Source organism: Phyllostomus discolor, chromosome 5, assembly GCF_004126475.2.
Source record: "Phyllostomus discolor isolate MPI-MPIP mPhyDis1 chromosome 5, mPhyDis1.pri.v3, whole genome shotgun sequence".
NCBI classification, from domain to species: Eukaryota; Metazoa; Chordata; class Mammalia; order Chiroptera; family Phyllostomidae; genus Phyllostomus; species Phyllostomus discolor.
The window spans coordinates 31,525,988-31,549,268 of record NC_040907.2 but is presented as its reverse complement, the minus strand read 5'-3'; the positions used below and the strand labels follow the sequence as shown (position 1 = coordinate 31,549,268).

The following is a 23,281-nucleotide window of genomic DNA, read 5'->3' as shown; positions in this document are numbered from 1 at the left end:
GTGGCCATATTTGGAGAGTTTGCAACCTTCAAAATAATTGTAGTTAACCATATTTTGGGGACCATAAGACGCACCTAGGTTTTAGAGGAGGAAAGTAGGGAAAAAAATTTTTGAAGCAAAAAATGTGGTAAAATATTTAATAACATAAATAACATAGTATTTCATCAACGTAAATGTAAACAGAACTCAACAGCAGCATTAACAACCATTATTCCTCCCAAATTTGGGAAGGAAGGTGCATCTATAGCCCGAAAAATATGTCAATATATAGAACATAAAATCAAATAATAAACACAATTTAAATATAAAACTATAAAAAAGAGATAACAAAAATGAAAGGGAAAGAGAAAGCAAAATTATTATAAACTATGGAATCTGTCCCACATAAAACTGATTTAAAATTAATATACCACCAGATTTATAGAATAAAGAAAAAAAGTACATGATCATTTCAATAGATGCAGAAAACACATTTAACAAAAGTCTGACACATTCATATTAAAGTCTCTCAACACTAGAAACGGGAACATCCTCAACCTGATAAAGGGCATCTATGAAAACCCTACAACTAACATATTTTAATGGTGAAAGGCTGAACAGCTTTCTCCCTCTGAAAGAACAAGGCAAGTATATCTGCTTTTGCCACTTCTGTTCAACATTGTACTGGAGGTTCTTGCCAGTGCAATAAGAAAAAAAATGATTGCATCCATATTGGAAAGGAAGAAGTAAAATTGTTATTATTCACAGATAAAATCATCCTATATGTGGAAAATCTCAAGGAATTAAAAAAGAACTGGTAAAACTAATAAACGACTTTGGTCACAGACTACATGAATATATATACATCAACTGTATTTCTATATACTAACAACAAACAATCCAAAAATGAAATTAAGAAGAACAATTCCACCCACAAAAATCATCAGAAAGAATAAAATATTTAGGAATAAACTTAACAAAAGAAATGTAAGACTAATACATCATGGATTGGGAGACTTGATATCATCCAGGTGACAACTCCCCACCCACCCAAAATTGATCTATAAATTCAGAGCAAGCCTTATCAAAATTCCAGTGGGTGCTTTCATAGAAACTGACAAGCTGGTATTTATTTATTTATTTATTTATTTATGAGCAAATGGATAGTCACATTCAAAGAGAAAAAAGAAAACGTTGACCTTTACCTCATACATACACAAAAATTAACTCAGGTGTTTCACATATTAAAATTTAAGAGCTATAAACATAAAACTTCTAGAAGAGAACAGAGAAGAAAATCTTCAGACCCTTGAGTTAGACAAATAGTTCTTAAATTATACCAAAAGCATGGCCCACAAAAGAAAAAATTTAAAACATTTTTACTTCAAAAGATACCATCCAAAAAAGTTAAAATACAAAAAATTCACAAATTATGAATTTGATAAAGGACTTACACCAAGATTACCTAAAGAACTCAAAACCCAGTAAGACAAATGAATCAATTTTTTAAATGGACAAAATATTTGAATTGACAGTCTACCAGAAAAGTATACAAATGGCTGACAACATGGTAAGATGCTCAAATTACTGGTTATTAGGGAAATACAAATTAAAACCACAATGAGCTATCATTATGGATCCATGAAAATGGCTAAAATCAAGAAGACAGAATATCCAGTGTTTGTGGAGATGTAGAAAAATGATCCCTCAAATATTGCTGGTGGTTGTATAAAATTATACAGGTAGTGCTGAAAAGTTAACTTCTTAAAGTTAAGTATAACCATACAACACAATTCCGTTCCTAGAACTGTGCCCAAGAGAAATGAAAACATTACGCCCACACAATGACATACATGTGTGTAAATGTTTACAGCAAAGTTTACTCATAATAGCCCCAGCCAGGAAACCCAAATGTCAATTAACTGGTGAATGGACTCACACAATGTGGTCTATATAAACAATGGAACACTATTCAGTGATAAAAAGGAATCAACTACTGATATGTGCTACAAATGGATAAACATCATGTTCTTTATCCGTCATGCTAAATGAAAGACCAGAAACAAAAAGCTACAATGCATGATTCAGTTTGCATGAAATGTTAAATAGGGGTAAATTTATGCTGCCAGAAGCAGATCAGTGGTTACCTGAGGCTGGGAGAGAAAAGTAGGATTAATTGCAAATGGGTACAAGGAAACTTTTGGGGTTATGAAAACGTTCTCAATTTAGATTATGGTGCACAATTTTGTGAACTTAGCATAAATCATTAAATAATTAATAACTGCCCTGGCTGGTATGGCTCAGTTGGTTGGAGCATCGTCCTGTGAACTGAAAGGTCACGGGATCTGTCCCCAGTCAGGGTGTATAAAAGGCGACCGATGAAAGTTTCTCACATCAATGTTTCTCTTCCTCCCTTCCCCTCTCTGTGAATCAATAAGCATATCCTCAGGTGAGGATAAAAAGAAATTAGTAATTGGTAAAATTTATAGCATGTAAAGGTATATCTCAGTGAAGTAATTTTTTAAAAATTATGCAGGCCCCCGAGAGTGCACCTGATGTACTTAGTGGACTTACAAATCCTCCGTCCCCCCCTTCCACCCTGAATTATTCAGTCTGAAGCCAGCAGATGATGATGACAGCCAAGTGGTTGGAGGGAGAGGAGAAGGCACCTGTCACGGGCTGTCAGAGACTGATGGGGGTAAGGAGGTTGTCTGCTTGGAGAGAAGAGTGCTATCAGTTTGGCATGGGGAACTGAAGGCCCAGGCAAGGAGAGAAGGGCATATACACAGGAGGCCAATGATTTGCAAAGGGAAGCTGGCTACAAACAGAAAGAAGTGATCAAGTAAGTAATTATTTTGAGGACAATGGTAGTCAGGTTTTTCACTGTCAAAGAAAGTTACAGGTGTGGAAATGGAAAAAAACTAAAATGAATTAGAATTGAAAGCAGAGGTATAAATGTGAGCTTATAGGTTTCACATACAGAGATCAAGACGTTTTAAAAAGATACATGTGTGTTACATGTCTACACTGTGGTAGAAAAGGGGGCCATATATGAAACCTGACAAGCTCAGGGGAGGCCTGCATGGCGGCCCTCCAAACTCAGAGACCAAAGCAACTACAGAGGATGGTCTGAAATGGAAACTTTCTAACTAAGAACAGTTCAAGGAGGGTAGACAAGTCCTCGGGCAGTGTTTTCCTGTAATAAAGGTCAATTTTCACCTTAACTGAGCCTGTCTGCTGTTTTTATGTATCTAGAACAACACACCTGATATTACCTTTGGAGTAACAGAGTAATTTTTTTTTCCAGACCCCTCAGGGCACAAGCACTGCATCAAAGCAGAGACCACAAATCCCCTCCTGGTAATTACTATCGTGTTAATTAACTGTTAACATTCCTATATGGGCCTAGGTAAAAGAAATGTGTGTATTCTTTTTACTTTTTATCCAATCCTAGAAACTTTCCCGCTGTGCTTTCTCCAGCCTCCCTAATCTATCAACAATGAACCTCATATGACCCCCCCTTAAGTCTTCTCCTTTGATTCTAATGTATAAAATAAGTGGTAAAACTGCCATTTTCTGGAGAGCATTTTCTCAATCTGTTGAGATTTTGCTTCCTGCCAATTGTCATCAATTTGGCGCAAAGAAACTCATAAAAATCCTTACAGATTTGGACATTTCTTACGTTGACACGAATTTAAACATTCTTTGGGTTTCACTGCTTTTCTGTGAACTCCATGCATGTAAATATTACTAAAAATTGTATGCCTTTTCTCTTGTTAATCTGTATTTTGTTAGTTTAATTCACACGCCCCCAGACACTGAACTGAGAAGGTGGAGGACAAGTTTTCCCTCCTTGACAACTCGTAAACTGCATCTAATCCTGAGAAAATATCAGACAAACCCAAACTGAAGGACGTCCTATAAATAACTGGCCTGTAATTTTCAAAAGTGTCAGGTCATACAAGTTGAGAAAAGATTACAGAACTGTTTCAAACAGAAGAAATAACAATAAAATTGTAACACATGATCCTGGATTAGATCCTTTTGTTATAAAAATTATTACTGGGACATGTAGTGAAATATGAATTAAGCATGTAAATTAGATGATGCTGCTTATCTAATTTCCTGATTTTAATGGCTGTATCACAGTTACAAAAATGTGTGTAGGGAGTACACACTGAAGTATTCTGGAAAGAAGAGATACATCAGGAACTGATTCTCAAATGGGTAGGGCAAGAGTTGGCAAACTTTGTAAAGGACTAGTTAATATTTTAGGGGTTGTGGGCCATATGCAGTCTCTGCCACATAGTTCTTGTTTTATTTTTTTTTTAAACACACCTTTACAAATGTAAAATTCATTAAGTACAAATTGGTAGTTACAAAATAGCCATGGGAATGTAATGGTATAGCATAGGGAATACAGTCAGTAACATTATAATAATGAAGTATGGTGCCAGGTAGGTACCATACTGAAATATTGGTAGTTGAAATATTGGTAGGGAATCATTGTGTAAAGTATATGATTGTCTAACCACTATGCTGTACATCTGAAACTAATGCAAAATAATACTGAGAAAAGGTAAAATCCATTCTTGGCTCACGGGCTGTACAAACATAGGCTACAGGCTGCATGTGCCCATGGGCTGCAGTTTGCTGACCACTGATTTGGGACAAAGGATGATCTTTAAAATATTCTTGCAATTTTGGAATTTAAAAAAAATATTTTGGTAAGTCCAGAGCAATCACCTGAAAATTCTGGGAATGGCTGCAACAAAGGAGACTTATGAGACTGAAAGTTTGCTGGATGATAAGCATTCTCTCTCACTCCATCACATGCTGGGAACTTTCTTACTGACAACTGGGACTATTCTCCAGCTAAGAGGGCCTAATATACAGTTGAATAATGGATGGATGCATTTCCTAGGGCAGGGAAAACTAATTCCTTCCACATAAGGTTGGGAAATAAAATTCTCCATCTTAAGGAACATCTTAGTATGACTTTTAGCTAGCTACTATGAGATACCATTTCTCACCTATCGAATTGGCAAAATTCAAAAGCTGGATAATACATTCATTCTCTTGGCAGAGCTGCGAGCAAATAGACACTACCCTACCTGCTGGCAGGAATACAAAATAGTATAACCACTGTGGAGGGAATTTGGACAATAACTAATATAACTACTACATATTTATCCTTTGACTCAGCAACCTGATTCTAGGGATTTATCCTGAGATACGCAATGAAAATTAAGTTTCTATGCCAAAGGCCCATTGTTTGAAAATTATTTGTGTCTCTGACTCTTCCACAATGTACTAGAGCTCCTCAGTGTGCTTGCCTAGCCAGGAAGCTCCAGCTTCACACCCCAGGGGATTACAGAATTGCTCTGCCAAGGAAATTAACACTCCTCCCTTCCCCCTTTCTGTACCAGATTGTTGGGGGTGCAAGGGAAGGTGCTTGACTAAAGAGGCCCAAGGAAGGAAGGGACTGGTTGGGAGGTAAGCCCGTGGAAGCCTAGGAAATTGACTGGTTCTTTTTCAAAGAGCACCTGGCTGTCCCAAGCCCAAACTAATATAATCTCGGGGGCACAAAGAAACTCTCCTCTCTCGCCCACCTAGTGAAGCACTCACCCCATCGTTCATGTCCTTTCTTGCCCAGGAGCATGTGACCACACTGCCCCAGCAGCCGCATGGCCCCAAGGTCATGTAGGCTCCTCACACAGGTTCCAGGAGGGAGCCTGAAATGGACTACAGCTGGAAACACAAGCTAAACTAGCTGGACGCTGGACTGCACTGTACTTTAATATGAAGCAGAAACTCTGGACACTGACTTGACTTGGCTTGCTGAGGACACAGTTGGACTTTCTCCATGGCAGGACAGAGGAAGATGGGACTCGACTCCCAGGGGGTAGCTTCTATCCCCCACATGAATGAACCATGCCACACCACAACCTCCCGTGTTGTGGATGCTTGGGTTGCTTTCCCTATGATCAGGTGGAAGAGTCTACTGCCACTTCAACACAGATGGTAACACTCTCAGGGATGCAGTCAGCACAGTCCAGACTGCAGGAAGGGCTGCAAGAACAAACAACTCAGTTTCTTCAACAAATGAAATGCAAGATGGAAAAAAAAAGAGGGTGGAAAAACCCACATGGTAGAAACTTAAAAGCACGGTGACCAGACATGTCAGCTTGTCCATGACAACCAGGCATATGCTTGCTATCCCAGTGAGACTGTTCATAGAATCCCCTTTCATCACAAAAAGTTTCTTCACTTAGATGGTAAATAATATTGTCACCCTCTTAATAGGCACATTAACCAAATAAATTGTGCTGGCATAGTTTGCATATTGATTCAAAAAATCCAGATATAAAAAAAAAAACATTTGAACACTGACTGGATATTTGATGGACACTGGTAAATTATTAGTTTTAGGTGAAATAATGATAATCGCCTGTTTTAAAAAGTCCTTACTTTGAGAGATACCAACAGAAGTATTTACAAAAATAAATAAATAAAGTCTAGGACTTGCTTTAAAATAACCAGGGCAGGAGGGTGACAGACGTGAGTCTATTTCAGGGTGTTTCTCATTTTGGCCCACGTCCTAGCGTGCTCCAACAGGCCGGCGCTCAGCAGCAATGACCAGTGAAACTGTGTGAGAGGACAGGCAGGCGCCCAGCTGCCACCGCCGATCTTACGGGCGATAACAAAGCTTCCATGGGAAGGACATAGTAATAAATGAGACCCATGGCTATCCAGGGGAAAATGAGACTAGGAAAAAACTATGGAAGCAAAAGGAAAACGAATGAAAGCAAAATGATATGTGACAACCAGCAATATGTGAAATTGTCAACAAGGCAGTAGCAAAATTACTATTATAGCAGTCTGGGTAGTACTCTGAACAATTTTAGATGTATGACCCACTTACCCCTTACAGCAACCTTGAATCACTATCCCCATTTTAATGAGGTACAATAGAAAACTGAGGCCGAAAGAAGTAAAGTGATTTGCCTACAATAGGGTCAGGATGAGAACAAGTTCCCAGATGTTCCTCTTTTAGATGTTACTTTGAAAAGCAGTGTTTAACCACAATGCAGCATGACCTCACACCTGTCAGAATGGCTATCATCAATAAATCCACAAATGACAAGTGTCAGCTAGGATGTGGAGAAAAGAGAACCCTTCTGCACTGTTGATGGGAATGCAGATTGGTGCAGCCATTATGGAAAACAGTATGCAGGTTCTTCAAAACATTAAAATAGAACTGCCTGATAACTCAGCAATTCCACTTCTGGGTATATATATATGAAAAAAACCCAAAGCACTAATTCAAAGAATATGTGCACCCTTATGTTCATCACAGCATTATTTATAATACTTCCAAGCTATGGAAGTAACCCAAGCACCCATCAATAAACAAATAAATAAGAAAAGCTGAGGTAACTATACACTATGGAATATTACACAGTGATAAAAAAGAATAAAACCATACCATCTGTGACACAATGGACGGACCTAGAGGGTATTATGCTCAGTGAAAGACAAAATAAACAAACAACATGAAGCAGACTCATGGACAGTGAGAACTAGTGGCTGCCAGAGGGGGGTGGGGGTTGGGGAACTGGGGTTTCGAAAGATGGGAGGGAGGTTGGGGAACCGGGTGAAAAGGGTGAAGGAATTAAGAAGTATAAATTGGTAGTTACAGAATAGTCACAGGGATGTCAAGTACAGCATAGGGAATATAGTCAATAATATTATAATAACTATATATGATGTCAGATGGGTATTAGATTTAGCAGGGTGATCACTCAGTAAGTTGTATAATATCCAATCACTGGGTTATACACTTGAAACTAACATAATACTGTATGTCACTGTAATTGAAAAAAAACTATTTTTTAAAAAAGCAGTTACTGCCACTTGGCTGGCGTAGCTCAGTGGATTGAGCACGGGCTGGGAACCAAAGTGTCCCAGTTCGATTCCCACCAGGGTACCATTCCTGGGTTGCAGGCCATAACCCCCAGCAACCGCACATTGATGTTTCTCTCTCTCTCTCTCTCCCTCTCTCTCTCTCCTCTCTCTCTCTCTCTCTCTCTCCCCCTCCCTTCCCTCTCTAAAAAAAAATAAATAAATAAAATCTTAAAAAATATATATATTAAAAAAAAAAAAAAGCAGTTACTTTAAAAAAAGAAAGACAGAAAAGCAAGTGTTGGTAAAATGAACATAGTTGCTTTCTCTTTGGCAAGAAACAATCTTGACACTACTGAAAAAGGGTTTCAAAAGGCTGCCTACTTCTGGAGAAGGCCCAAAGGAACACCTGTCCTTTGCCATAAAAGTCTACATACAGAAAGCCTCTCACAAATGTGACACAGGAGAGACAAGAGGCTGGATTAGTATTGGCTGCAAACTTCAGCAGTGACCTTCTTATTGCTGAAGACGTTCAAGCAAAGGCTGAATAGCTTTTTGCTAGACACCATATGAAAGGAATTCCTAATCGGTAGGGAGTTGGCTAGAGCTAGAACCCTTCTAACAGAGACATCACTCTAAAAAATGGTTTCATGCTGCAAATCCCCCACTTTAGGTCTGAAGAAGTCTATGGCAATTCAAAGCTGACTCAAAACCAAGCCATTCTATGATCCACAAAGTTGCCAATATCAAACTTCTATTTCCAGAAGGCCTAAAGTGAAGCCAGTGAATAGGCAGAAACATACTTCCTCCTCTCTGTTCAGGGGCACCAGTTACACTGCAGACCATATCTAAGAGGGTTATGCCAACAATGCAATAGTCATGTCAGAGTGCCAGTCAGTAGGCCTGAATCATATTCTTAGAAGATGTACAAGTTAACTAATGATTAAAGGTTAATTAGTGCAACTCAAATCACAATCATATTTAATATACCTCTTAAGGTTGATCATACCTGTGAGATTATAGGAATATATTCACATACACATACACATACCCCCAGGTTCCTGACCCAGGGATCCTAAAACCCTTATAAATTCCTAAGTGATAAGAACACTAGAAGCATGGACCTGGAGAGTATTATGCTAAGTGAAATAAGGCAGTCAGTGAAAGACAAATACCATATGCTCTCACTTATAGTGGAATCTAATGAACAAAATAGAAGCAGAGGCGTAGATACAAGGAACAGACTGACAGCTGCCAGAGGGGAGGGGATGAGGGGCACTGGATGAAAAAAGGTGAAGGGATTAACAAAGAAACGCATATACAAAACCCATGGACACAGACAACAATGTGGTGATGGCCAGAGGGCTGGGTGGAGGTGGTCAAACGGAGGAAATGAAGGCATCTGTAATAGTGTGAACAATAAAAATAAAGTTACAAAATCCTGACATAGCTTAAAAGGCCTAACAGTTTCTGGTTCCTGCTATCTGTCTATCCCTCAATATTCTCTTTCACTAAGTCATTTTGCTTTAGCCACACAGATCTCCTTTCTGCTTCTTGAGCACATCAAGAATGCTCCCGTATCAGGAACTCTGCTCTAGATTTTCCTTCTGCCTTGAATGCTTTACATTAAAATATATATATAGATAGATAGATATCTTTACTCACTCATTCACCTCAATGTGATCTAGTCAAGGAGGATGTCCCAAACCTTTCTATTTTAAATTCCATTCACTCTTATATAGTACATGATATGTACCGTACTGCTTTATTTCACCCCCATACAGATATCACCACATAAAAGTCACAATTTAATTATTTTATTTTATTATTTGTTTATTTCTCTCTGTCAAAATGCAGACCTAAGTGATAAGAGGCCATTTGTCCATTAATTCACTCCCCCTAACAGTACCACCTCAAAAAAAATTTCGGTAGATTTAGGCATGTTAAGTGTTTGTTGAATAAAATAAATAAATAAACCTAAAAAAGAAAAAAAAAGAATAATAGGAGCATCTTTTGTTCTACTACAGAGACTGAGTGGGCTATTAAATGGCTCTTGGATGGGTGCTGGTCACCAGAAAGACCAAGCCATGATTAGAAGCTTCAAATTTCCGCATTCCCCACCCACCCTCCAGAGAGGGGAGAAGGACAGAAAAGAGCTAATAAATGGTCATGCCTACATGAAGAAGCCTCCACAAAATCCCAGTAGTATGGGGTTGGTGAACACATCCATAACAAGAGGAGGACACAACCCACTCCACAGGACAGAAACTCCTGTACTCGGGGACCCTCACAGACCTCGTCCTACGTACTTCTTCATCTGGCTGTTCATCTGTATCCTTCACCATATCCGTCAACAAACTGGTAAACAAAAGTGTTTCCCTGAATTCTGTGAGCTGTACTAGCAATTAATCAAACTGAGGCAAGGGGGTTATGGGAACCTCCGATTTGTAAGCAAATTGGACAGAAGTTGTAGGTAACCTGGGGACACAGTACTTGTGATTGGCACCTGAAGTATAGTGGCAGGAGTTCCTGTGCCACTTGGCCCTTAACCTGTGAGATCTGGTGCTATCTCCAGGTATAACGTATTAGAATCAAGCTAAATTGTGCAGTGGACACTCAGCATGGTTTGTCACATTATCTCGACATTGCTTGGGTGTGGGGTAACAACATCCACACATTTGGTGACCAGAAGAATGTCAGAACGAGAGGTTCTGTCGTGGCAACAGTAAGCAAAGGAGACACACAATAGGGAAGAACTGGGTTTTCCCTATACAGAAGGAGGAAAACTGAGTTTTTCTAATATAATTCCCATCCAAGACACTGAAGAAACTAGAATCGAGTCCTGTCTATATTAACAGACCTATTGCTTAGCATCAAAGAACAGAAATGTACTAAAGAGTTAGAGTGGGCATCAGTTAAACTGTCATCAGTTTTACTGTCCTGTAAATTATTACAGGCAACAATCTGTAAGGCCCTAAGCATATCACTAAGATGCAATCAATAAAGAAGTTTAACATTCTGAGCAGGGCCAGTTCCAATAACCATGAAAAAAGACAGTTTCTACTCCTTTTGGGCAATGTAGCCAAAAGCCTCATGTAGCCAAAAGCCTGTATTCTTTTCCTAGGGCTTCCACAACAAAGCACCACAGACATTTTACTTCCTCACAGGTCTGGGGGGCCAGGAGGGGTCTGCAGGGTTCATTTCTCCTGAGGCCTCACTTCCTAGTTTCCTGGATGGCTGTCTTCTCTGCCCGTGTCTGTGTTCTAGTTCTCCTCCCCTTACATGGACACAGTCATGCTGGATGAGGGCCCACCCAATGACCTTGTTTAGCCTTCGTTTACTTCTGTAAAGAACTTTTTTTCTAACATATAGTCACGTTCTAGGTACTGGGTGAGGGTTAGCACTTCAACATATGCATTTTAGAGAGACACAATTCAGCCCATAACAATAGTTATACTTATACTCTATGGAGATACAAAGACATTCCAAGTACCACCACTGTGCAGTTGGCATTGTGTAGATTTTGGTTCCCCTCTCTCCTGAATCGTCTATTTGCAAATAGAGGTCAACTCACTACTGCCAGTAAGCTCTCAATTTTTAGTTCTTCACTATTCACAATTATTTACTGAAATTATTTTTCTCTTCTTGTCACTTTACATTCTGCTCAATAATATTTGATATTTGATTAATAACAGAAATATTTGGTGGGCACATGTCTGTGGTAAGGATTTGGTGGAATTTAGGTTCATCCCTGTGTTTGTTAAGCACTAATTCTGTCCTAGACTCTGAATGCGGATGCTAAACAAAACCAAGTTAGTGAAGGACAGCAATGAGCTGGTGTTAAAGATAAAACGAAATGTCGTAAGCCTAAAAAGAAGGTACAAAGACTGTACTTTCAGGGACCATTTCTATAGTTTGTTACTAGAGAAGTTTCTCTGTGAAATAAGCCAGCTGGAAAGACAGATACCGTATGATCTCACCTTTAACAGGAACCTAATCAACAAAACAAACAAACAAGCAAAATATAACCAAAGACACTGAAATTGAGAACAGGCTGACAGTGACCAGAGGGGAGAGAGGAGGGAACTTCAGGGGAAAAGGGGAAGGTTTTACAGGAACAAGTATAAAGGGCACATGGACAATAACAAGGGGGGTAGGGTGGAAACAGGAAGGAGGTGGGGAGGGCTGGGATGGGGGGTAAAAGGCAGAAAACTGTACTCGAACAACAATTAAAATATTTTAAAAGAAGAAAAAAAAATGAAACATCCCCCCACACAAAAATAAGATACAAAGGTAATGGCCTAGAAGTGACAATGGACTGTGAAATACCAACAGCACCTATCGTCAGCAACATTACAGCAGAGGGGTTAAAACCACAGAGCTGGGAGTGAGATTCAGTGGGGCTGAATGCCAGTTTCTCAGCTTATACACATCACCTCCTTAACCTCTCAGTACCATCGTGCCTTCATCGATAAAAAGATTTACTTGGATTTTTCACTTAGTCACTAAAATGGACTTGTATTATCATCTTACCAGGGTATTTTAAGGATTGATTTCAATACATATAAACCATTTAGAAAAATGTTTAGTATTTAGTATACAATAAATGCTAAGCAAATGTTTCCTATTTTTATTATGTGTTGTTTCATTTTTTGCTTTTTCTTGACTAAGCAAGGTGGAACAAAGGGTCTGTCCTGCTTCTACCAGGTTTATTAACATGTGAATCATTCAAGCAATAATCTCATGAAGCAATCTTCACTCCTGATGACAGAAGCATGATTTCAAAATAATAGGTAGATTGGATTTCTACCACCTGCCATAATAGAGAAACAGAGACCATATTTGCCCTTGTGCCTTAAAACTACAAAAACAGAAAACACATGGTCCTGGCCAGGCTGCTGAGTACATTGGAGTGTCATCCTGTACACCACATGTTGTAAGTTTGATTACCAATCCGGGCACATACCTAGGTTACAGGTTTGATCCCCAATCAGGGCATGTATAGGAGGCAAAATTGATGCTCTCTCTCTCTCCTCTCCTCTCTCTCTCCCTCCTCTCCTCTCTCTCTTCTCCTCTCTCTCTCTCTCTCTCTCCTTCCCTCCCACCCTTGTTAAATAAATTTAAAAAACAAGAACATGTGAAACAACAGTTTTTAAACATTGCACAGAAGGTTAACATAGAAAGTAAGCTTCAAAATTGACCCTAAGTAAGTTCTAAGGTTGCCCAAGCTTACTACTAGGAATATTTCTAGGAAAAAAAAAATGGAAAGTGATATCCCCCAAAAGCACAGCAGTCTCCATGAGTTGAGGAGAGAATTAAGAATTTAGGAGGCTAACATGGCTAGACTTTGGAAGACAGAATCCCAGCAAAGAGAGGACTATATAGAGAGAGCTCAGGAAGGGGTTCCTCAAGTTTTCAGCTGAGTACCAATCAGTGCATGGGGGTAAGGAAATTATCCAAAAGAATTAGCAGGTGGTACCCTCCCCAGAGCTCACATAGGGCCAGGAATAGATCATGTTCCCACCAGCCTGAGTGAAAAAAACACAATGTATGGGCATAGAGTAGAGTACTCAGAAAGTACTGCCTTAGTATTAAGAAAAAATTAGCCCCAAATGCTTCTCTGGGCCCACGAACAAAGCCTAAAAGTAATCCCTAAAAAGATCAAACTATTTCTAAATAATTTAACTTATCTCAAACAAAAGTCAAGGACTTTAAAAATATAAAAATATCCAGCAAAGAAGGTAAAATCATCTTGCCATATCATTAAACTGGTACTTTACATGGGACAGATCAAAAAAATAGAATGACACACTATTATAGTAACCAGGCATGTAAACAGGTCTGGGGGGAAAAAAATCCCCATGAAATTTAACAAGTTTTCAAGCCAAAGCTGCAAGACATAGCTTCAGGTTCCCTAAGATCACAGGTTCAAGAGATAGCACTTGAAGCCATGTGCTAAGACAGGGCACATTTTAGGCTGTGGGTGCTATCCAACTTACAATCTTTCTCAGCCTCATACGAAGATCTAGTACATCCATCCAGAAGGGGTGACTTCAGGGAAAAGTCAGCCTATAACACTGTCTTATGTCAGTCTAACATTGCCCTAAATTGTGGAATTTGACCTCCTATATCAAAAAAATCTCACTTAAGTCTGTATAAGTTGTGCTTCTATTTAAACTTTAGTTTTCCATGTTACTATTTTTTCTAACAAAAAGCTTAATAAGTATCTATTGACTGATCACACCTTTCTTCTTGAAAACTTTTTCAATTGGCTTCCAACAGACCTCTCTGTTGGTTCTTCTCCTTTCTAAAGAGCTACTCCGTTTCAGTCTATCCTTTGCTAGTTCCTGATTTCCCCAACCTCTTAGAGTCAGACAGACTGTGCCACAGTTCAAACCTTTATTTCTTCATTCCTATCAGTAGTCACTCACTGGAGGATTTCATAAATCAAATGATTTACTTCATTTATACACTGACAATTCTTCCTGATATCTTTATCTCAGAGCTCACACATCTCTAACTGAATGTCTAATTAGCTATCACTTATAATTTCCAACTCTCAGGTCATGGTAAGTCCAACTTTCTAATTGTTCAACTCAAAATCTTCCATCCTCATCTTTTTCTCGAGCTCTGCATCTAATCCATCAACAAATCCTAGCAACTCTACACTCAAAATGCATCCCCGAATCTGACTACTTCTTACCACTTGGACCACCACGGGTTCAAACAATCATTGTCTCTTATCTAGATTATTCAAGTAGCCTGCTACTACAGCCAGCGCCCCTTTTGATCTAAGTCAGATCATAACTTCTGTTTTAAACCCTTCAATGGCTTCTCATCTCATTCAACATAAAAACAAAAATCCTTATAATGGCTTTAAAGTTCTACTTCATATGGCTCCCCGCTACAACTCAGACCTCATTTCCCTCTGCTCACTTCATAACTTATGCTATACCAGCTTCACTAAACTCTGCTGCACAAAGAACATACGGAGTAAAGCTCTTAGACCAGGCCTTCGGTACCTGTTGCCTCTGTCTGAACCACTCTTCTTTCAGATACCTCTGTCCTGGCTCCAATACCTCCTTCAGGTCTTTCTTTAATCATATATCAACGTACTACTGAGGACCTCCTTGAACATCTTCTATAAAATGACACCCATGTCCCCTTCTCCTACTATATTTTCTCAGTATCACTTATGTCCATCTGTTATATAGCTACTCATTAACTTGTTTGTCTCCTTCCACGGGAATCTAAGCTCCCTGAGGGCAGGAACTTTATCCCTTTGTGTTCACCGGTTTGTCCTCCTTGTCTAAAATAGTGCCCAACACATACATACTCAAATAATGTTTAATATAAAAATAGAGGCTAGAAGAAATGGGGAGAGGGTAATCTTCAGCAGTCTGAACAAATCACTTAACCTGCTTTGGAATCAGGTTTTCCTGTTATGTAGAATGTGCTGTTTGAACTACTGAACCTTTAAAGAGTTCTAGCACTGTCATACTATGCGTCTGCCACGGGGTGATCACAGTCAGGATGGACAAACAACTCTCAAGCTATGAATCGATATCTTCCTTTCTCCTAAAATTTTGAGCAGAGATCCGTGAAATTCCTTTTACTCTTCTCTGTAACAGGGTCATGACTTTTATTCAGTTTCTCCCCATTACTAAGGAGAAAAGTTTGGGTTTTACCTATTAGGCCAGAAGCAATCACCCAGGCCCACAGTTCACACCACAGCAGGTCTCTTACCTCCACTGTAGTGGGCGGCTGGAACAGGGACTGCCAGGGCTGCTATGGGCTTGTGGGTTCAGGAAAAAGGCAAGAGGAGCAGCAGCCAGAGCACAGTCAGCACTATATGGGACTTTAATGAGGGACAGGGCTGGAGCCGATGTGGGTGAATACATGTGCTGGTTTACTTCAGATCCTCGGCAAAGAGTAGAGATTCTAACAAGTACCATGGTAAAAAAAGAACAAGGTCAGTGATCGTTTTTAACCAAAAAGAAACATCTTCAAAGTGAATTAATTTAGGCAAGAGACTTAAGAAAAGTAGTAAAAATTATTCTCACATATCATAACTCAGTACCAAAGTCAGCACAGAATGACCATTGAGACTGAAACTTAATTTTCAGAATTTAAAACAAAAATTTAAGCCTTAGGTATTCAAAGTATTTAGTACTGACTACTGGGAAAATATTGCAAATTTACTACAATTCATCAATTAAGCAAGCAATAGGTGATATTTTGTGTGCAATGACTAAAACTTCCTAGAGAAATTTTATTTCCATAAAAGTAAAACATTCTAAATAATAGTTTATAAATTGTTAGGTTATATCTACAATGACACCAACTTATTTAACTAACTTTTGCCTAATGAGTGTATCAACTAATGTCACAACTCTGTATAATACAATTGGCTCCTGCTTAACTTTAGTTTTCCAGGTTACTTGTTTCCTCTAAAAACAATCTAGCCAGCTTGATGTGTTAAATCCTAATGAAGACCAGTAAGTAAGTAAATAGGATCATTAGACTGAAAACAGACAAATAGTAAATACAGGTTTCTACTTTGTTGATCAATGATAGATATGCCATAGATGCTGACAAATTATTAACAGATTCGTAGCAGTTATTTTGCTACAGTAGCACCATGGCTTTCTATAAAATACCCTATTAGACTATAATATTTTATTCCCAAGATTAAAAAAATTAACTATCACATAAGCACCTGAACTGTTTTAAAATGTTAGTTTCTTGTACTGTTATTGCTGACTGTTTGGATATGGATATGTGACATCCTACTTGTGTTTAATTACATGTATTCAAAGGAAATCTTTACTTTCCTACACTGACCCTCCTAGCTGTCTTCAGCATATTTCTCAGATGAGTACACAATATGAGGATATAACAGGATAGAAAAGTGGAGGGCAGACAAGTATTTAAAATTACAGGCATGCCCAAATTTCCTTAAACTCAAGATATTTTTTAAAAATTTTAAGTAAAATATTAATTTCTGACTTTGAGGATTTTTACTTTTCTAAAGAACTATTCAAAAATAAGCTCCCTAACATATAAACTAGATCTAATGACAATATAAGACATTTACTTCTTAAACTGAATAGTTTAGCTTATTCAAAATTTTGAAGACTTAAATCTTATCACATGAAATGAGGCTTTAGCCATTTTGATGACTATACAATTAGGATTATAAAAAAATCTACCAAAACCAATTGTCTTTCTCCTTTTGCTCCTAATTACCACTCTGCAAACTGCTTATACATTGGGACTAGTCTAAAAAGGATTGTTGAAAGAAAAAGTTATTCACTAGCTCCAAGGAGAATTTACTCCAAAGGAGTATTTTCCTAACCTAAATTCAACGTTGCTACAACAGATACGCGAGGTACTAATACCAGGGCGCCAGAGAGGAGCGATGATTTTGACAACTTAGTTTTCTTAACACATAAAACAAAAAACCCAACTTTGCGGACACGTCACCTTCGTTAAATGACACTGGTGGTGACAAAGCTTTCGATAGTCTTTAAATTTTTTAGCTTAATATGGGAACAAACCATTCTTAAAAGTACAGTTGACCCACATGTGGGGTTGGGGGCACCAGCCCTCGTGCAAATCAAAAATCCATGTATAACACTGACTCTCCAAAAACTTAACTACCAATAACCTACTGCTGACTAGAAGGAAACCTTACAAATAATATAGTCAATTAGCATACATATTGAATATGTAGTATATATTAAATTCCGACAACAAAATAAGTAGAGAAAAGAAAATGTTATTAAGAAAATCATAAGAAAGGAAAATATGTTTACAATATTTACTGAAAGAAATCCACATATAGGTAGACCCATGCAGTTCAAACTCATGTTGTTCAAGGGTCAAGTGTATGCCAATCCTTACAATTTTATACTTCAAGTCTGATTTTCCAAAGACTGGTAGAATCATTAATTCAATTAATAACACCCACTAACACTGAAGGGTAACAACCCAAAGGAAGCCCCTGAAGAAGTCTGTCTATTTGCTATGCCAGCTGTCTCTGGGTAAGCACTAACATTCAGGGAAAGACAAGTGTGCTCCCTCTACCCTGTGAGTTACGCAAACGCAGTTGAAGACAGATCACTAAGGTGGAATGGATTCTAGGACACTTCTGTCCCTGGTTCCCCAATTTCCTGGTCAAGTCATTCAGCACTTCTGCATTATATAAGGAAGCTCTTGGAAAAGCTACCAAGAGGTGGAAGACTTCCTTCATTCCCCAGCTTTGAAATCCTCACCTAAGTATGTTTCTATATGGACCAACATAGAATAAAATTTGGGTCACACCCTAAAGGACTCCAGCTTGGATCTACACAGGCAGATATGAAGTCCTGTATTTCAGGCCGCAGAGGGCAGAAATAACACTATCTCTAGTCAAAGAAGGAGAAGCCTTCACTTTTATTTTTTTCTCACCTTCATGAGGCCTATTATTGCAGCTTTGACTAACTTTAAACATCCACTTCCAAGAAAGGAAAAAAACAATGGATCTTCATTGTTAACTCAGTCCCCCAAGCACCTAAGAACCCCTAAAAGGACAACTAACTCAATATTCAGAATTAGAAACCCCTATGCCCCTGCCAAGGACCACTGCTTTGACCTTGAATATGTGAAGCTATCTCAGCCCTCTTCCTGACAGACATCTCCACAGCACAGTCTTTACCCAAGTAAATGAAGGTCTGTTAGTTGGCATTAGTTCTTTTCCTGACATCCACCAGTTTCCACTCAGAGACCCCAGCCTCCTTACTGAATCCGCAGGCATGGTGCTCCCAGTCTCTCTCTCCTCCGTTTCATCATTTTCCTGGCTACTCAAGCTTTTGCCCTCTCACACTGGAGTCTTGGCAGGAAGTTCTCTCACACAAGGGGTATGCAGTCTATAAGCCAAAGGAAACTTACAAAGGCTTCCCAAACTAAGAGAAAAATTAAGCACTTTTCTTCAAAAAAATAATTCAGGACCCCTCCCCTCCAAAAGACCTAAGAGCCCAGAAAGCAGCGGTGAGAGAGTGAGGAGTTCCAGATCCCAAATGAATCAGCTGTCCGTCCTCTGATCTGCCTGACATCATTCACACTCAGCCCGTAACAAATCAGAGCCCTGGAGAGCACCTTGTTCCTCTTGTAACAAACACCAAACTCCCTCCCCCCAAATCAGTTGCAATTTCCAAGTCTGAGGCCTGGCAGCAGAGCACACGCTGGCAGAAACTGTACATACCAAGTTGAAAACTCACCCTGTGACAGAAAACACTATAACTCTGGAGGCATTGGCCAGGCCAGAACAGCTGTTGGAGTGGGCAGGGGATTGGACGACAGCACACTAAGGATCCTAAATTGTTAAGTTAATGACCTAAGGATATGTGGGCATTTCTGCAATGTTATTCACTCTCCAACCCAGGCTTGTGGAAGATGAAAGGGCCTTAAGGTTAAGGCTTAAAGCATAGTCATTATTCAAATTCTGAATTTATCAATTTAAGTAAATTCTGTAGCCCTTTTTAGACAAAGTTCAGAGCCATTTTCATTCAATTTCTACGATTCTAAAAACATAATGAACTTCGCTAAGGTGGAGCGAGGTAAATATGCTTCGCCTCCATGCCACAACTACTGCAAAATTACAACTAAACTACAAACAAACATCACCCAGATTCATCAGAAAATCAAGCTGTAGGAAGCCCAACAACCAAGCACTTAAAGAAGCATTCACCCACACAAGCCATCCTACTAAGACAGGGAGTCAAAGCAGCTCTACCTAATACACAGAAACAAACACAGGGAGACTGCCAAATTGAGGAGGCAAAGAAATATGGCCCAAATGAAAGAACAGAACAAAACTCCAGGAAAAGAACGAAATGAAATAGGGATAAGCAACCTATCAGATGCAGAGTTCAAAACACTGGTATCAGGATGCTCAAAGAAATCATTGGGTACTGCAACAGTTAAAAAAAAGATCCAGGAGAAATGAAGGTTTCAACTAAGTGAAATAAAGAAAAATCCACAGGAAAACAACAGTGGGAGGGAATAAAGCCAAGATTCAAATCAACAATTTGGAACATAAGGAAGAAAAAAAGGCATTCAATCAGAATAGCAAGAAGAAAAAAGAATTTAAAAAAAATGAGAATAGTGTTCTATTCTCATTCTATTCTATAAAGAGCCTCTCTGACATCTCCAAAGTATCAACATCCAATCATAGGGTTGCCAGAAGAAGGAGTGGAAGAGTAAGAAATTGGAAATGTATTTGAAAAAATAATGAAAGAAAAGTTCCCTAATTTTGGTGAAGAAAACAGACATACAAGTCCAGGAAACACAGAGAGTCCCAAACAAACTGGACCCAAAGAGGACCACACCAAGACACATCATAATTAAAATGCCAAAGGTAAAAGATAAGAGAAAATCTTAAAAGCAGCAAGAGAAAAGCAGAGAGTTACCTACAAAAGAGGTCCCATAAGACCATCAGCTAATTTCTCAAAACAAACTTTGCAGGCTAGAAGGGACTGGCAAGAAGTATTCAAAGTGATGAAAAGCAAGGATCTACAACCTAGGTTACTCTACCCAGCAAAGCTGTCAATAGAATTGAAGGGCAGATGAAGTGCCCAGTAGAAAGGTAAAAAAAGGAGAATCAAATAAGCCATAAATGAAATGAAAGGGACTTATTTAAGAAAAAGAAGATCAAAACAATGAACATTAAAATGGCAACAAATGCACAATTATCAACAAATGAATCTAAAAAACCAAACTAAGCAAACAAGCAGAATAGGAACAGAATCATAGATACGGAGATCATTTGGAGGGTTATTAGCTGGGAGAGGGAAGGTGGAGAGTAGGGGGAAAGGTGCAAGGATTAAGAAGTACAAATTGGTAGGTACAAAATAGATGGGGGTGTTAAGAACAGTACAGGAAATGGAGTAGCCAAGGAACTTATATGCATGACCCATGGAAGTGAACTAATGGAGGGGACTGCTGGGGGATGGGAGTACTGGGTGGAGAAGGGCAGTGGGGGAAAATTGGCACAAATGTAATAGTAAAATCAATAAAATCTTTTTAAAAAAGATATTGAGGTAAGCTGCAGAAGAACTCTCAAGGGTAAGCTAATTCACTTCTGTATGCTTCAATTTCCCCATTTGTAGAATGAAAATAACTAAGGTGCCTAATATACAGGTTGTGGTGAAGACTAATCTATGTAACACAGGAAAGTGCCTAGCACAGAGGAAACACTATAGAACTGTTAGCTATTATTACAGGTCTTGCCTTCCAGGAGCTAGCTCTCAATATAAAGGAGGAGATAAGCCTAATCACATAAGAAACCACTGGACAACAGCAGCCTGGCATGGAGAGAGCCAAATGATGAAGTAGACTATAGAACTAAACACTGACAACTAAGGAAACCAAAGAGTAAGCAAAAGTCTTAGTCCCCTGCTCCAGGACACATGCCAATTCTGATGGGCTCCTCTCATTCATTCAGATGACACAGTATGTGAAGTTGTTTTTCCAGGGCAACATTCAAAGGATTAATTCATACTAACCATTGCTTCTTCAACTGCAGGTCACAACTCTTTAGTGAGTCATGAAGTCAATTTAGGAAGTCAGGACCAACATTTTCTTTAAACAGAAAGAGAATGAACTGGAATAGAAAAGAAAATATCAGAATCCATCACACATAATTAGGGCAAGAATAATTTGTGAATTTTGTGTTTGTGACATCTATTACTGACATTTATAAACATACAAATCCAAATGTGTGTATATGATGGGTTAAAATGTAAAGTCTATTTGTTATATCAAGGGCCATAGTCTAAAAAATTTGAGTAACTGTTCTAATTACCCAAGCAAACTTGCCCTACAAATAGCCCCAGATACTCACTTTTCCTCTCCATGTACCAGCCCAGTCACTAGCCTCTTATGGCCTCTATTTCAGAATCCCCTGTTCTCCACAAGTCCTAATGAAAATGAAAATGCTCTCTCAGAAATCCAGCACCTCTCAAGAAGTACTGAATCCCACTTTGGGAAAGTCTGATGATATCAGGGTCAGTCACCAAAGTCCATACTCCCCCAACTAAGAGACCAGTGGAGGTCTATCCCCGTCCCAAGCTGAGGCTGTACAGGTAAGGCTAAACTTCTACTCAATATTCTCCAGTTCTCTAATACCTAAGCCCAAGCTACCAAATAAAACAACAATGACATAACAGCAACCAACATATATCAAGTACTTACTAAGCACTCTACATGTAATACTCAGGTAGTCCTCATCACAGCCCTGTGATAGATGCACTATTATTATTCTTGTGATATTTTTTAAGATCCTGTCTTCAGCTAAGTTGGTGAATCAAAGTAATCTCTAGAATCAATGTTAATAATACTTTCTTTTTTTTTTTTTTTTAAAGATTTTATTTATTTATTTTTAGAGACGGAAGGGAGGGAGAGAGAGAGACAGACAGACAGACGGACAGACAGACATCAATGTGTGGTTGCTGGGGGTTATGGCCTGCAACCCAGGAATGTACCCTGGCTGGGAATCGAACCTGGGACACTTTGGTTCCCAGTCCGCACTCAATCCACTGAGCTATGCCAGCCAGGGCTGTGTTATATAATACTTTCAATAGAAGACTCTGACAATAGCAAATGGATTTCTCTCTAGCCTGGTCTACAATAATAAACTGGAAGAGGAAGGAGGAGCACAGAGTTTCTTAAATAATGCTAAAGTCAGAAAATATTTGTTTGACTTTTTAGAGAATGAGAGGCATAGTTTACGGCCTTCATATGACCAAAGTAAAATATTACTCTTACTAGGGTTTAACACATCCCCACACAGAGCACTTTCTTTAAACTTATCACCATTGAAATCATTTGTGCCAATATTCCTGTGGCTTGTCAGCACTAGGAAAGCTTAACTTTTCCTGGTGATAGCACTAGACAATTTATAGTATGGAAATAAAGCATCCACCTGTTATTATTTCTTACAATTATTCGTTAACTGTCTATCACCCTTAGGAAGGCCTCTTCCATAAGCTCCTCACTTTAGAGGTGCTGCAACATAACACAAACACACACAAAAATTCATTACAGAAATGGGATGGCCTCTGTCACCTGAGATCTGGCATTCTGCAAAGTGAAACCCTAAAAATCCATTCTTGTGACTTGTACTATTCAGACCCCAGAAAAACACTTGTTCACATCTTTCTTTATCTGTCTTTTTTTAGTGGTCCATGTTGGACCACTGTTTATGTGTTGTGAAACTGCAAACTTCTGAGAAAACTCTGTCTGAAATTATACAGTATTTGAGCAGCAGACTCTCAGAAGTAAGCAAACAGACAAATTAACCTGTCAAATCCTTCCTCTCAAGTAACATGAATGTAAAGGATTTCTTGGCTAATAC

General features: G+C 38.8%; 1 protein-coding gene and 1 pseudogene across 17 annotated transcripts in view; one reads left to right on the top strand and one right to left on the bottom strand.

Moving 5' to 3' along the window:
* MAST2 (microtubule associated serine/threonine kinase 2) overlaps window positions 1–23,281 on the bottom strand; it is a 163,689-nt gene that overhangs the window by 45,382 nt on the left and 95,026 nt on the right. For 9 of the 17 annotated variants that reach the window (XM_036026006.1, XM_036026005.1, XM_036026004.1 and 6 more), the window contains exon 5: window positions 15,631–15,825. The exons of 6 other annotated variants lie outside the window; for them this stretch is intronic. In XM_036026006.1, the coding sequence (XP_035881899.1) occupies window positions 15,631–15,825 (195 nt within the window). Of the gene's footprint in view, window positions 1–15,630; window positions 15,826–18,667; window positions 18,966–23,281 lie in introns of those variants that run through there. 2 more of the 17 variants (XM_036026016.1, XM_028511377.2) reach the window with 2 other exon arrangements.
* LOC114498172 lies at window positions 11,768–11,848 on the top strand (annotated as a pseudogene).